The sequence below is a fragment of the Apodemus sylvaticus genome, chromosome 11 (genome assembly GCF_947179515.1).
Source record: "Apodemus sylvaticus chromosome 11, mApoSyl1.1, whole genome shotgun sequence".
In the NCBI taxonomy this organism is placed as follows: Eukaryota; Metazoa; Chordata; class Mammalia; order Rodentia; family Muridae; genus Apodemus; species Apodemus sylvaticus.
Genome location: NC_067482.1, coordinates 106,601,781 through 106,618,741, shown reverse-complemented (window position 1 = coordinate 106,618,741; position 16,961 = coordinate 106,601,781). Strand labels below are relative to the sequence as shown.

The following is a 16,961-nucleotide window of genomic DNA, read 5'->3' as shown; positions in this document are numbered from 1 at the left end:
TCCCTCCACAGCACTGTGAGTACATACACCTTCCTCCACACCATGTGAGTACAGTACACCTCCCTCCACAGCACTGTGAGTACATACACCTCCCTCCACAGCACTGTGAGTCCATACACCTCCCTCCACAGCACTGTGAGTACATACACCTCCCTCCTCAGCACTGTGAGTACATACACCTCCCTCCACAGTACTGTGATTATATACACCTCCCTCCACAGCACTGTGAGTACATATACCTCCCTCCACAGCACTGTGAGTACATACACCTCTCTCCACAGCACTGTGAGTACATACACCTCCCTCCACAGCACTGTGATTATATACACCTTCCTCCACAGCACTGTGAGTACATACACCTCCCTCCACAGCACTGTGAGTACAATACACCTCCCTCCACAGCACTGTGAGTACATACACCTCCCTCCACAGCACTGTGAGTACATACACCTCCCTCCACAGCACTGTGAGTACATACACATCCCTCCACAGCACTGTGAGTACATACACCTCCCTCCACAGCACTGTGAGTACATACACCTCCCTCCACAGCACTGTGAGTACATACACCTCCCTCCACAGCACTGTGAGTACATACACCTCCCTCCACAGCACTGTGAGTACATACACCTCCCTCCACAGCACTGTGAGTACATACACCTCCCTCCACAGCACTGTGAGTACATACACCTCCCTCCACAGCACTGTGAGTACATACACCTCCCTCCACAGCACTGTGAGTACATACACCTCCCTCCACAGCACTGTGAGTACATACACCTCCCTCCACAGCACTGTGAGTACAATACACCTCCCTCCACAGCACTGTGAGTACATACACCTCCCTCCACAGCACTGTGAGTACATACACCTCCCTCCACAGCACTGTGAGTACAATACACCTCCCTCCACAGCACTGTGAGTACAATACACCTCCCTCCACAGCACTGTGAGTACATACACCTCCCTCCACAGCAGTGTGAGTACATACACCCCCCTCCACAGCACTGTGACTACATACACCTCCCTCCACAGCACTGTGACTACATACACCTCCCTCCACAGCACTGTGAGTACATTTAACTTCACACATATGTAAGAAACTAAAGAAAAAACATCTCCAGGAAGAAAGAGATACAACAAAAAGAGAGAGAGGAAAAGATATTGTGTCACGAGTTACTATGTCTGGAGTTAGACTAAATTACATTATTCAGAGAAACAGAATAAAGATCCCTTAAATTCTGCTTTCTCACTTTGACTGATATCATCACATCATTATCCAGTAAATGGATAAAGATAAGGGCAGGATTATAGAAGGGTCTACTTACTCATGTCAAAGATGCATTACTATAAACACTGTCTTGGGAACCCTGTCGCTCATTTGGTGATGGTACCTGATGCCAAGACTGACAACTGAGCATATTCAAAAAATAGTACAAATGATTTTTAAATTTAATATTTTTCTATATACTAGGACAAAGATAATGGGAAAACTTCTGTAGTGGTGGGAACATGGAACCAAGAAGAACATGTTGAGTGGGCTAAGAAAAATACTGCCAGAGCTTACCATCTTCAAGACGATGGCACCCAGACAGTCAGGTAAAGACTATTTGCCTTTGTTACGGAAGTTTAGGGGAAGGATTGTGAGCCCAAAAGGGAACTGCACAGGCAAACCTATAGCATCAATTAACCTGGACCCTTGGGGCTCTCAAGAGACTGAAGACCAACCAAAGAGCATATACAGGCTGGATCTAGGCCTCCACACATGTGCAGCTTGATCTTATTGTGGGTCCCCCAACAACTGGAAGGCTGTTATTATATTATTGTTATATTATATAATATTGCCTCTCTGTGAAATATGTTCCCCTAACTAAACTACTTTGTCTAGCCTCAGTGGTGGAGGATACACCTAGCCCTGAAGAGACTTGATGTGCCAAGTTGGAGGGATACACAGTAGGTAGGGGTCTCTACCTTCTCAGAAAAGGAAGGGGGAGAGAGATGGGGAAAGGCGCTGTGTGATCTGGAGGGATCAGGAGGGTGGGAGGAGCTTAGGATATAAAGTGAATAAAAACTATGCAAAAAATAAAATAATAAAAAAAGACTCATTATTTTATGAGAATCATTTTTTTTAATTTATTCTCCCATATATTACATCCTAGTGGCCATAGTTTCCCCTAACTCCTTTCCTCCCAACTTCCCCAACTTCCCACCCCACCAGGAGGACCTCCCATCAGGGATGTCAACCAAGCACAGCCTATCACGTTGCAATAAGACTAGGCCCCTCCCCTTATATTAAGGCCAGATGAGGCAACCTAGTAGGAGGACAAGGGTCCCAAAAAGCAGGCAAAAACAGATCCCACTCCCACTTTTAGGAGTCTCACAAAAACCAAGGTGCACAACTCTGACATATATGCAGAGGGCCTAAGTTAGACTGAAGCCTGCTCCCTGATTGTAGGTTCACTCTCGGACCCTGAGATCCGGTTTATTGGTTCTGTGGGTTTTCTTGTTACCTTAGGATTCCCTGAGCTCTGCCTAATGTTTAGATGTGGATCTCTGTATCTCTTCCCATCAATTGCTGGGTAAAGTCTCTCTGACAGTTGGAGTAAGCATCAATCTATGAGTATAGCAAAATATAATTAGGCATCATTTCATTGACTTTTTTTTTTGCCAGTCTTATTTGGTTCTATCCTGGGTCTCTGGGTCTTCTAGGCAGTATCAGGGATAGGAGCCATCTCATGACATGAGTCTCAAGCTGGACCAGTCATTGGATAGCCACTCCCACAAGACCTGTGCCAGAACAACAGTTTGTAGGTCAAAAGTTTTGTGCCTGTGTTCGTGTTCCATTCCCACCACTAGAAGCCTTGCCTGATTAAAGGATATGACTGGTTCAAGCTTCCTATCCTCTATTTCTAGAAGTTTTAGATAGGGTCACCCTAATCGATTCCTACAAGTTCTCATTGCATTAGGTTTCTACCTTGCCCCCAAACTGCTTCCCAATTCCAGTTGTCTCTCCTAGTACTCTCTCCCTCCATCCTCTCCCCACCTGATCCCTCCTGTTCCTACCCTCAGACCACCTACAACATCTATCCTGTTCCTGGGCATCCATGGGTCTCCCATCTTAATTCCTCCTTGTTACTTAGCCCCTCTGGGTCTGTGTTAATTAATAAACATTTATAAGTGAATACATACCATGTTTGTCTTTCTGGGTTACTTTACTCAAGATGATCTTCTCTAGTTCCAGCTATTTACAAATTTCAGATGTCATTGTTATTTTTTTAATTGGATATTTTATGTATTTACAAATGTCATTGTTTTTAACAGGTTAGTAATACTCCATTGTAAAAGTATAATATTTTCTTTTTCCATTCTTTGATTGAGGGACATCTGAGTTGTTTCCAGTTTCTGGCTATTATGAATAAAGCTGCTATGAAATAGTTGAGCATGTGTCTTTGTGGTAGGATAGAGTATCTTTTGGGTATATGCCCAGAAGTGGTATGTATAGCTGGATCTTGAGGTAGATCCATTCCCAATTTTCTGGGAAATTGCCATATTTATTTCTATAGTGGCTGTATAAGTTTGCATTCCCACCAGCAGTGGAGGAGTGTTTCCCTCGCCAGCATGTGCTGTCTCTAGTGTTTTTGACTACAACCATTCTGACAGGTGTAAGATGGAATCTCATAGTTGTTTTGATTTGCATTTTCCTGATGGCTAAGGGTGTTGAATATTTCTTTAAGTGCTTCCTCTGCTGATAAATCTCTGATTAGATCTATACCCCATTTTTAAATGGGTTATTTGGTTTGATGATGTCTAATTTCTTGAGTTCTATGTATATACAGACACACACACACACAGCCAAATATATGTACATTTGGATATAAACTACCTCTACCAGATGTAGAGTTGGTGAAAATATTATCCCATTCATTCTGTAGGCCACTGTTTTGTCCTACTGACAGTATTTATTTATTTATTTATTTATTTATTTATTTAGATTTTCATTTTCATTAGATCCCATTTATTAATTATTGATCTTAGTGCCTATGCTATGAGTGTTTTATTCAGGAAGTTGTCTCCTGTACTGATCTATTCAAGGCTATTCCCCATTTTCTCTTGTATCAGGTTCAGTTTATCTGGTTTTGGGCTTGAAAAACTCAAAATATTGGCAGATTAAAATTTTAACTATGCAGAGTAGGACATGATGCTACATGCCTTTAATTTCAGCATTTGGGAGGCAAAGCAGTCAGATTTCTGAGTTTAAGGCCAGCCTGGTCTACTTAGTGAGTTCCAGGGCAGCCAGGGTTATGTAAAGAGATCCTGTCTTCTCAAACAAACAAAAAAAAAAAAAAACAAAAAACAACAACAACAACAAAAAAAAAGGTAAATTTAAACAGGGCTAAAATTTTAGGTCAGTGCTATTTAGGGAACAGCCTTTAGATTAATTTCCTTTGCAGAAAGAAGTATAAACCCGGACTAGATAGAGAAACCTTGTCTTAAAAGAAAAACCAAAACAGTCACAGAAACAGGCTGCCTAATTTCACCTAGGTTCAGATGCTGGCTGGCTCTTCTGTAGTAGTACCTGAGGAGATTAAATGATCTGCAAGCCTCATGTATCTACTAGTATATCCTTATAAGTTAATGAGGACGTTTAAATAAAATGACCTAGCCCAGCCATAACATGCAGTGAACTACCTGCTGCGTTTAATAGAGATGGTGATCTAAGACTGGCAGCGATGCTCATGACAGTGGCTCTGTTTGGTTTGGTTGTTCTGTTTTCTCTTTAAGATTTATTTATTTTTGTTGTGTGTGTTTGAGTGTTTGCCTGAATGTGTGTGTGTGTGTGTGTGTGTGTGTGCACGCACATGCATCATATGTGCACCTGTTGCCCACAAAGGCTAATAGAGGGTGTTAGATTCCTTGGAAGAGCAGTTACAGGCAGTTGTGAGCTGCTACATGGATATTGGAAATTGAACCCAGGTCCTCTGAAAGAGCAGTGAATGCTTTTAACCACTGAGCCATCTCAGTTTTATTCCTTTGTATAGTGAGGGAGATTTTATCTTTCATCCATGCTAGATAAGTGCTCTAACACTGAGCTAATGCCCCACTTCTAACAGTTTGATTCAGTTAGAAATGGGGCTAACATTTGTGTTTGTAAGGTTTTAACTTGTTAAATATACTTTGTCATTTCCTCTTGTTAGTTTTTGTTAGGTAGTGGTCACTTATCTTTTGTGCTATATAGATATATTTTATTGTACCAGAAGTAAGGTCATCTTACTTCTCAAGAGTAGCTGCTTCAGCTTTGCTTAATCTCATATCCAGTGAATTTAAAAGATTAATTCCTGTTCCTTCTCAAATGATAACTTTTATTTCTTCCTGGAACAGAAAATATTGAGAAATTGTTTTTAAAATATATGCTGACTTTTCAGGATGACCAAAGTCTAAGTTAGGAAAATAAAAATGAAAATATTTAAATGTTCAATGTGGCAGACAAATTATTTTAGATTGATGTTTCCTGTAAAAATAGTGTTTGTGGCTTCATGTGCTCAAAATTGAAGCATAGCAGAGTCTAAGTAGAAAACATAAAACTTTTCTTTAGATATTGCGCACTCTGAGAGTTATACTTCGGCAGAGCCTTGATATTTTTTTTTCTTTTACCACATATAGAAGAGTTTGTAGTGGGATCAGCTTGATGGAAAACAGAAAGGAAAAATTGTTTCACCAAACAATATGCTAGCTGGGCAAGTGGGGATCTTTAAAACAGTAACTTTTATTACTTTATTCTTTGGTTGGTTGGATGGTAGGTTGATTGGGATAGGCCTCAAGCTCACAGGAAACCTGCACCTTTGTCCTCTCAAGGGCTGCTATTAGAAGTATTTTAGTTACCATACCAAGCTCAAAAAACTTTGAATCTGACCTATATGGAATATGGACACCATTAAGAATGATAGTACAAAGTTTCTCTAATTCGTATTTTCCTTATAGACTCTGACTCTGTGGTGTAACCTCACCTATCCATTGCAGTTATTCTAATTAATGAGACTGTAATTAAGCTTGTATGTTTCTCCAACTTAGGATGGTGTCACATTTTTATGGAAATGGGGATATTTGTGATATAACTGACAAACCCAGACAAGTGACTGTAAAACTAAAGTAAGTTGAATCCTTCTCTTTTGCCTTTTTATTAACAAAAGTTTTACATAAGATACAATAAATAAATTATTAAATTGTGTTTTAAATTAAACTAACTAAATAGTTATTAAATTTAAGTTAAATTATGCTGAGTCCACTTAGTTTTTATAGATTAATAGGATAACAAAAATATCTGTTTTTTATGACATAGGCAGTACCTTAAAATACTCTGTATTTTAGGTGTAAAGAATCAGATTCTCCTCATGCTGTTACTGTGTATATGCTAGAGCCTCACTCCTGCCAGTATATTCTTGGGGTAAGTAAAATTAAGATAATCAAAAGTTCATTTAGTGGCAAAATACTTAACCTGAGTGTGGGAGGTCCTAGATTCAATCCCAGTACCACGAAATGAAAAGAATTAAATGTTGGACATATTTGAATTTTTTGTGTTAAATCTATAAAGGGCATTCTTTATGCCTAGCATGCATGGAGCTCTGGGTTTAATTCTTAGAACCACATAAAACCAACCAGATATGGGGATACACCTGTAATCCCAGTGCTTAAGAGGTAGAGGCAGAAGAATAAATTGTTCAAGATCAAAGCCAGCTTGGCATATATGAGATCCTGTCTCAAAGCACAGATCTTAAATGCTGAGTTCAATTATTTAACAATTTTAAATAGTATTGCAAATATCATCCAAAATAAGGTTTTCCACAGCAGAAAGTTTTCTCATACCCCTGATCAGGTAGGTATCCAAAAGATACCTCTTTCTAGTTTCTCATACGATAGATTAGGTTTGCTTCATTTGGAATGCCATATGAATGGAGTTCCATTGTGTGTCTGGTTTCTCCTACTCAGTAATGTTGAATATATCAATACTTTGTTCTCTTTCCATTTCCACATCCTATTTTTTTGTGTAAGTATACTCTTCTACAGAAAACATTTAATTCATTTTTGATTTTTCAATTTTTGGTTACACACCTGTGTGTGGAATTTCTAAGGCATGAGTATCTTTCACCAAAATGCTCCTGTTATTATTGAATCTCCACCAGCAGTACATGACTGTGCACTTACTCCAGCTCCTTGCTCACTTGTTTTTAGTCTTTCTTGTTAGTCGTTTAGTGGGTTTAGTTTGCATTCCTCATACAAATAATAATACTCATACAAGTAATACCTTTTTATGTCATTTGTGTTTGCAAAACTTTACACCTAGCTAGGCTTTACTAAACAAAGGGTTATCCTGCTACTTTGTAAAATGGTTAGGAAGACTTTACTCAGTACTGTTTTCCTTTGTACCAAGACTTGGAGGACATTTGATTGAAATATATTGTATACATGTATGAAATTCCAATGAATGGATGATTGATAGATAGATAGATAGATAGATAGATAGATAGATAGATAGATAGATAGATAGATGAAATAAGAAACAGGTAAAACTCAACTCTGAATACAAAAGAAAGAGGAGCTCAGAATCAATAGCCACTAGGCCACATGAGAATATTTACTAAATAGCAAATCACAAAGAACAGGCATTAAGGATCTAGGTTTCTTACTAAAGCAAGCCAGAGTGATCAGATATTGAGTGTGGAGGTTCTCTTTCTTGGTATAAGTGGACTAGTCAGGCCAGAGATAGGGCCCAAGGCATAATTTGAGAAAGGCTCTAGGGAGTCTGACTACTGGTTAAAGAATAGAGTTTATGTCAGTCTCTTACCCAAGTATTTTTGCTATTGGTACTTATCTTCTGATTGCTTGATTCACTGGGCGGTGGTGCCACACGCCTTTAATCCCAGCATTCTGGGAGGCAGAGGCAGGCAGATTTCTGAGGTCGAGGCCAGCCTGGTCTACAGAGTGAGTTCCAGGACAGCCAGGGCTACACAGAGAAACCCTGTCTCGAAAAAAACCAAAAACAAACAAAAAACAAACAAACAAAAAAAAAACCATCTGCTTGGTTGATTGGTTGCTTGATTCTGGGAGGTCAAAAATATTCTGGATATAAACTCTTTGTATTGTGCACACCTTTTTCATACTCTGATTTCCTCTTCTTCATTGTCTTCTGATAAAACTATATTATGTTCACTCTTTTTTTTTCTTTTATGATTCCTGTGTTTTATGTTCTAAGAAGTTTTTGTTGCCTCAGTCATGAACACACACTATTAACATTTTCTTCTAAAGACTCTATAATACTGAATTTAATTTGTTTTAAGTGTGCCTAACCCTCACCTTCACCCTCACCCTCTGTGTGTTTTTATCCTCTGTGACCTATGCATAGCTTCTAGGTCACAGAAGATAAAAACTCACAGAGAGTTCATACAAATTTTAGGAAAAGTTTTGCATTATCTTCACAAAGATTTCTTTTGCCCTACTCATTTTTCCCTGTTTCTGAAACTACTTAAACATACATATGTGAAACTGTCTCAGAATCTCAAAAACGTCCTTTTATTTCCACCCCAGCCCTTCCCCACCCCACGGTTAAAGGCCAGTCATTTCTGTTCACCTTTGCCAGCTTCACTAGTTAATGCCTTTGCAGTGTCCAGTCCATTGATGAGTTCATCTGTGGTGCACTTTTCACCTCTTAGTATTCCCACTGAATTTTTATCATTTCTTTTCCTCTACTTAAATATTCTTTGGTCACATGTTCTCTACTGTTTTCCCTGATGTGTTTGGTTTTTTCTTTTGTTTTGTTTCTTCGCAATTATCATGACAAATGATTCATCCTTTAGTGTTTACTTTCCCTTATAGGTAGAACTGATAGTTTTGTCATAATGTTTTACTGTTTTAGTGATATACACTAAACTGGCTACAAACTCCTCCTATATTCCTGTTTTTTCTGTCTCCTTTGCCATATTTACTGAGAGATTAAAATATTTTCACCTGTGATGCTTTTATATGGGTGAGTAACCTTGTTTCTCAGAGAGCTCTATTATTTATGCTAGGCATCATGGAACTTGTCTGTGACCCAGTACTCAGGATAGCCAAAAGAAAAGTTCAATTGCATAACACAGTCTCAAAAGAAAAAAGGGAAAGGGTAGAGAGACGGGGTGGGGGTGCGAATTTATAGGGGAAAATGTTGGGTGGTTTATCCAGATCAGGACCTTACATATTCTTTGAGAAGATACTGAGGAAATGTTCACCTTACAAACTTTCTAATATTATTATTCTTTAGGTTGAATCTCCAGTAATCTGTAAAATTCTAGATACAGCTGATGAAAATGGACTTCTTTCCCTTCCCAATTAAAGGATATTAAAGTTGACAGAAAGATGATTAAAAATCAACACTTCCTCCTGACTACATATCATTGTAGAATCTCACCATTGGAGCTTGTCTATAGTATCACAAAAAAGGACTGGCAACCACACTGTGAAATTCATGTGTATATAAGAGATTATGGATAAACTTGTAAGGCAGATCCTCGTCTCACTTCATTCATTTTGGTCTTGTATGAGCTGATTGTGTTTGGCTTTGCATGGGTAATGTAATTTCAAAAACAAATCTGATCTAAGCAGATCAGATAATCTGTCATCATCCGATAAGCAATGTCATAATCCTTGTACTTGTTAAAGTATTTTAAATAATATACTAACTGATTAAATTACAGCATATATGACAAGCTAATGAAGTAAAGATAATGAAGAAAGAAGTTGCTAGGAGAGTGTGCAAATGAGGGACCACATAAAATGTATAAAATTCTCATGCCTGAAATCCTTTTGGCAAGTGTTTCTGTGGCAGTAGCTCTCTGTCAGAAACTGAACTAGAAGTAGGAACAGAGGACAGTCTCACAGATAACCCTAAGCTCACTCAAGAAAGTCTTTTTTTTTTTAATGACAGGTTACTCCTTTTCTTGATCTTTTATGATTCTTATCATGAGTGAGTTTACTACAGAGTACATGTCTGCTGTACACAGTGTCTCATCTCTAAATTAGAATGGTTCATTCTAAAACTAACTGTGCTGGCTCGTGTACCTCCCTGCTGTATATTATAAATCTTAGTTCTGGACAGCTTTACAGCACAGTATTTATTTTAAAGAGAATAAAATGTTAATAAGCAGTCTTTTCATGTAATTAGTGGTAGATTATTCAGTTATTAATTTTCTCCTTTATCATTTTTACATATATTTTATACATATGTATCTGAACAAGGACAAAAATGTGGCCCTGGGGACTGAGGGAATACCTCAGAGGCAGAGCATGTTTGAGGCCCTCAGTTCATCCTCTAGCAACAAAAAGAATTGGGTACTGGGGTTCATGGTTTTGTTCTCAGCACTAAGTAGACAGATGCAGAGAGATAAAAAAGTTCAAAGATAGCCTGGTCTACGCCAAGGCTAGCCAATTCTGCACCAACCAGGGCTATAAAGCAAAAGCCTATCTTAAACCAGCAAAATAAAAGGTGGCCCAAATATTCCTGAAAGCCAATATTTCTAATAAAAGCTGTGTTAAGAATGGGTTTACGGCCAGGCCTAATGGCATATACTTCTAACCCAGCACTTGGGAAGTAGATAGCAGAAAAATCAGAAGTTCAAGGTCTGCTACATAGTGAGTTTGAAGCCAGCCTGGGCTGCAGGAGACTTGGTCAGATAGACCAGGGCAGGCAGTTTAGTGGTAAAGCATTTACCCACTGTATATAAGACCCTAAGTCTCGGAGGTCAAGTGACTCTAGGAGGAATGCCACATAAGACCATCATAAAACATACTTACATTATAATTCACAGCAGTAGCAAAACTACAGTTACGAAGTAGCAACAAAAAGTTTCATGGTTGAGGGTCAGCGCGACATGAGGGGTTATGTTTAAGGATCACAGCAGTAAGGTTGAAAACCACTAGGCTAGGAGGAAAAAGAATTTATGGCTGGACATGCAGCTCATTGGTAGACTACTTAGCATACACAAGTAGTGTTCTGTTTCCTGAATTCTGTTTCCAGCACAGCACAAGAAATGAAGAAAAGAAAAAAGTAAATGGCTCAACATAATGGCTTAACCCCAGAACTTGGAAAATAGGAGAAGTATTGCCGTAGTTTGAGACCAATCTGACTTGCCATACACCGTAAATTCTAGGCTAGCCTAGAAAAGAGTGAGATGAGACACTTTCTAAAAAAAAAATTACAAGCTGGCATACTTTTTATCCTACCACTTGAGAAAGCAGAGGCGGGTAGGTTACTGTGAGTTTGAGGCCAGCCTGGTCTACATACTAAGTTCCAGGTAAGAACCAACTTAAGTTGTTTGTAGATTTTAGTAAGAAGCAATACATACAAAAAAGCAGGGACTATTTAAGTTCAAACCTAGGTCTACACTGAAATGCTAGGTTATTATGAATGAGATTGGGGGTGAGAAATCAATTATTCCCATGTAGCATAGAATGTTCTATATAACCAAAAATACGTGAACTTTTTTATTTTACACCAACCACATTCAGCACCTTTGGGTATTCTATAATTGATTTTAGTTCTCATGCTTACCTACTTGGACTAAGCATTAAATGTCACAGGTAAAAGGATTCAACCTTACAAGGCTATCAGATGCCAGTTATAAGTATTACAAGTACCAGGTTTATTATATATATATATGCACCATATACAGTTACAGGCAGGTGGGAGCTGGGAGCTAAACTCAGGCCCTCTGCCAAGAAGAGCAATTTTTTTTCCTTTTTTTTTTTAAGATTTATTTATTACTATATGTAAGTGCACTGTTGCTGTTTTCAGACACACCAGAAGAGGGCGTCAGATCTTATCACGGATGGTTGTGAGCCACCATGTAGTGGCTGGGATTTGAACTCAGGACCTTTGGAAGAGCAATCAGTGCTCTTAACCACTGAGCCATCTCTCCAGCCCAGAGCAAGTGTTTTTAAACCCTAGGCCATCTCTCAAATCCTGGAATTCTAAAACCTTCAACCAGACAGGTATAAATCAGAGTCTCTAGACCTACTACTTGGTCTCAAAAGTTTGCTAGAATGGCTCACAGAACTCTGGCAAATATTTGGTTTACCATTTATAAAGGAAACAATACTGATACAGTCAAATGAAAGAGGAAAACAAGGCAAGGAGATTGGGATAGAGTTCGGTTTCTACACCCTGTACTTCCTCAGTCTAGTAATGTGGACACTCTTCAAATCTCAAGAATTCAAAAGTTTATATGGAGCTTTTGAAACTCACCTATTCCTAATACGCATGCGCACGCGCTTGCTAAACTGAGGAAGAGGTGTGGCAAACTTATTTGAACCTGGTTAGAGGAGGATACCTTTAATAGCCCTGAGAGTGACAGCCGCCCCATCAGCTTGCCATCTGTTTACCTGGAAACTTAAGTACTTATGAATTTATTGCTATCCAATTAATTCTGACATGTAGGAAGATAAATAAGCATGTTCATCTGTCTCTGACATTCAATCATGAGACTCCAATGGTCTCAAGTGAACAACAGAAAGCCATCCTGTCACTTGAAAAATCCCCTAGGTCTTAAGAGCATTGGTCAGAAGAATATAAAGCCCAAATATATACATAGGTTGGGGAGGGACTTAACAGTCAGCCTTGTGTATCCAACTTCTCTCAGGATGAGAGGTAGTCTAGATATGCCCATATCCCTTCTAGATTATGTTTTCTACCTAGTCCATGAAGATTCATGTGATCTCTAAATGTTTAGCTTCTGACTTGATGTGCAGCTGAATTATTAAGATAGCAGGATGAGTCAGCTACAACATACTTAACATGCTTTGAGAAGGCTTTCTCCAAGTGCAGTTTCTGTTAAATTGGGTGCTTGCTATTCTATACCTACCAAACTAGATTGGTTAGAGTTTAAGAATCTGTGTTTCAAACAAACTTTGATTCAGTTTTTGGTACCAACTGATTTAATCAGATTTTGATACCAACTAATTCTCGGTATTTTAATTAGACATACACAACTAAGTTAATAAAGGCAAATAATAATTCTCCAGTGAGTCAGTGGTTGAGAATCACTGACTTAGGAACTTCCAGAGATTTAACATATGCTAAACCCTCTAAATTAGAGAGTCAGAAATTAATAGCTGGTCTTCAGAAGGCTTTGCATGTAATTTTTCTGTGAACGTTTTTGGCTTTATCTGCACTTTTAGACACCATTGGGCTTGTAGACTTTCTAACCCACTCTTGATTAAAAAGATGCTAAGAGCAAACTGTCTCAAAATTGAACAGAAAGATGTATACTGCCCTGGGACCTCTCCTTTTCAGTCTGATACCTGTAATACCAGTACAGGAGCAGGAAGATGACAAGTTCAATGCCAGCCTTGGCTACATAATGAGACCCTTTCTCAAAACAGAATCATAGCTTTAAACTGAGACGCTAGAAATAACACAGTAGTAGCTGGAGAGATACCTTAGCAGCAAAGAGCATTGGCTGCTCTACAGAGGACACAGGTTCCATTTCTAGCATCCACTTGATGGCTCACAACTGTATATAATGCCAATCAGGAAATCCTTCAGCTTCCATGAGGCACTTCATGTATGCTGTACACATATATTCAAGCAAAACACCCATACACATATTTTTACATTTTTTTATTTTAGATTTTATCTTATGTGAGTGAGTGTTTTGCTTAACATGTGCCTGCATGATGCCTACAAAAGTCAGAAGAGGTCATCAAATTCCCCAGAACTGGAGTTATGAATGGTTTTGTGAGCTGCCACATGGGTGGTAGGAGTTGGACCCAAATCCTCTGAAAAGTAACAAGTGCTTTTAACTGCTGAGCTACTGTGTCTTACTTAGGGTTTCCATTGTTGCTACAAAACACTGTGACCAAAAAGCAAATTGTGAAGGAGAGGATTTATTTGGTTTATACTTCCACATTGCTATTCTCCACTGAAAGAAGTCAACATAGGAACTCCAATAGGGCAGGATCATGGAGGCAAGAGATGCAGAGGCCATGGAGGGCTGCTGCTCACTGGCTTGCTTCCCATGCCTTCCTCAGCCTGTTTTCTTATCGCACTCAGGACCACCAGCCCAGAGATGGCACCATGTAGTGGGTTTGGCATGATATTGCTAGTATTCTAATATTAATTGGGGTCCCCAAATCTGCTTACATGAATAAGCACATAGCTTCTGGAAACCTGACTCCAGTTGGTACTGATTGGTTAATAAAAATGCCAACAGTCAATAGCTGGGCAGGACAGATAGAGGTTGGTTTTTGGAAATTCCTAGGCTTGGGATTGGGAGAGAGGAGGAAGAGAGAGAGAGAGAGATCTACCATGTTGGGAGAATGTAGAGAAGAGAGACGCCATGCCTGAGAAGAATGCAGGACAGAGAGGCATGGCCACCATGTGAAGGAGCCAGGAGAGAGAGGCCCAGAGCACAGTCCAGTTTAGACAGCTCTCTGGGCCCAGAAGAGCCTACATAGAGTATAGAGTTTAGTAATAACTCTGAGGTATTGGCAGGAGGTGGATTAACCACATGGAGGTGAGACAGTGGCCCAGTGTGTGTGTGTGTGTGTGTGTGTGTGTGTGTGTGTGTGTGTGTGTGTGTGTGTGTGTTCATTTGGGAACATAAACCATTGATGCAAGTAGTGAATACTGAATCTGGGATTTATTAATATTATATTATCCCAACAGTACCACCAAACATGGTCTGGGCCTCCCTCATTGATCACTAATTAAGAAAATGTCTTACAACTGAATCTCAGAGCTATTTCCTCAACTAAGGCTCCTTGTGTCAAATTGACACAAAACTAGACAGTACAACTGACCCCTTATCAACTTAACACAAAAACACATCACTATTGTGGTTTGAATTGATATGGCCCCCATAAACTCATGTATTTGAATGGTTGTCCCATAGGGAGTGACATTATTAGGATCTATACCTTGTTGGAATAGGCATGGCCTTTTTGGAAGAAGTGTCACTGTGGATGTGAGTCTTTGAGATCTCATATATTGCTCATGCTGTGTTCAGTGTGGCACACAGTCTCCTTCTACTGTGTTTGGATTAAAATATAGAACACTCAACTCCTCCAACACCATGTCTGCCTTGCATGCTGCCACAGTTCCCCACATGGTGATAATGAACTATACCTCTGAAACTGTCAGTCCAAATTAAATGTTTTTCTTTTAAGAGTTGCCTTGGTCATGATATCTCTTCACAGTAAATCCTAAATAAAACAACAATATTAAGCAACAACCTTTTCTTCCTCATTCATCCTCAAGATCTCACATTAAAAACATAAGTAACTTTTAAAGTCCCACAGTCTTTACAAAATCAAATGCATTAAAATTTCAGCCCCTTTAAAATAGCCAATCTCACTGGGCAGTGGTAGCACATGCTTTATATCCCAGTACTTGGGAGGCAGAGGCAGGCAGATTTCTGAGTTCAAGGCCAGCCTGGTCTGCAGAGTGAGTTCCAGGACAACCAAAGCTACACAAAGAAACCCTGTCTCAAAAAGCCAAAAAACAAAAAAAAAAAAAAAAAAACAAATAAATAAAAATAAGAATAAACAAATAAAATAGCCAATATCTTTTAAAATACAAAGTCTTGTAAAATTCAGCCATTCCCCAGAGATTCTACCTCACACCAGTCAGAATGACTAAGATCAAAAACTCAGGTGACAGCAGATGCTGGTGAGGATATATTGAAAGAGGAACACTCCTCCATTGCTGGTGGGATTGCAAGCTGGTACAACCACTCTGGAAATCAGCCTGGCAGTTCCTCAGAAAATTGAACTTATTACTTGATGACCCAGCTATACCACTCCTGGGCACATAGCCAGAAGATACTCCAACATGTAATAAGGACACATGTTCCACTATGTTCATAGCAGCCTTATTTATAATAGCCAGAAGATGAAAACAACCCAGATGTCCCTCAACAGAGGAATGGATATAGAAAATGTGGTATATTTACACGATGGAGTACTACTCAGCCATCAAAAACAATGACTTCATGAAATTTACAAGCAAGTGGATGAAACTAAAAAATATGCTGGGTGCATGCAATAAGGACACATGCTCAAATATGTTCATAGCAGCCTTTATAATACCCAGAAGCTGGAAAGAACCCAGATGTCCCTCAATGGAGGAATGGATACAGAAAATGGGTATATTTACACAATGGAATACTACTCAGCAATTAAAAACAATGAATTCATGAAATTTTTAGGCAAATGGTTGGAACTGGAAAATATCATCCTAAGTGAGGTAACCCAATCACAAAAATCTCACATGGAATACAGTCACTGATAAGTGGATGGTAGCCCAGAAGCTCTGAATACCCAAGACACAATTAACATATCAAATGATTTCCAAGAGAAGGATAGAGAGGTTCCTGGTCCTGGAAGAGGTGGGAGGGCATTGATTGGGGAATGGGTGGATAGAAGAGGGCTTATGGGTCTTATGGGGAGGGGGGAACTGGGAAGGGGGAAGTCATTTGGAATATAAACAAAGAATGTATAAAAACAAAAAAGAATGAAAAAGAAAATCATACTTGAAAAAAAAATATGCTGGGTGAGCTATCACAGTCACAAATGAACACTAATGGTAAGTACTCAATGATAAGTGGATATTAAGAAAAAAGCTCAGAATACCCAAAATACAATTCACAGACCATGTGAAGCTCAAGAAGAAGGAAGACCAACGTGTAGATGCTTCAATCCTCCTTAGAAGAGGGGGAGAAATAATCAAGGAGGTAGAGGGTGGGAAGAGAGGAAGGGGAGAGGAAAAATGGCAGGGTCAGGTGTAGGAGGAGACAGGGATGTTAGAGTGTCAGGAAATTGAACAGAGGTGTATAGCAGTGGGGAATGGGAAACTGGGGGTAGCCAACAAAAAGTCCCAGACACCAGGAAAGCAAGAAGCTCCCAGGACCCAATGGGGATGACGTTAGCTGAAATAC

The 16,961-nt window shown here is 39.2% G+C and overlaps 2 protein-coding genes across 3 annotated transcripts in view; one reads left to right on the top strand and one right to left on the bottom strand.

Moving 5' to 3' along the window:
* LOC127695984 (keratin-associated protein 4-3-like) overlaps nt 1-1,152 on the bottom strand; it is a 46,444-nt gene extending 45,292 nt beyond the window's left edge. The window contains exon 1 of the mRNA XM_052198389.1: nt 421-1,152. The gene's annotated coding sequence lies outside the window, so the exon portion shown is untranslated. The remainder of the gene's footprint in view (nt 1-420) is intronic.
* Nucleotides 1-9,536, top strand: part of Erlec1 (endoplasmic reticulum lectin 1) — a 71,528-nt gene extending 61,992 nt beyond the window's left edge. For both annotated transcript variants that reach the window (XM_052198394.1, XM_052198393.1), the window contains 4 exons: nt 1,475-1,599; nt 6,070-6,147; nt 6,367-6,442; nt 9,293-9,536. In XM_052198394.1, the coding sequence (XP_052054354.1) occupies nt 1,475-1,599; nt 6,070-6,147; nt 6,367-6,442; nt 9,293-9,364 (351 nt within the window). In that variant the 3' untranslated portion in view covers nt 9,365-9,536. The remainder of the gene's footprint in view (nt 1-1,474; nt 1,600-6,069; nt 6,148-6,366; nt 6,443-9,292) is intronic.
* The last annotated feature ends 7,425 nt before the right edge of the window (nt 9,537-16,961 follow it).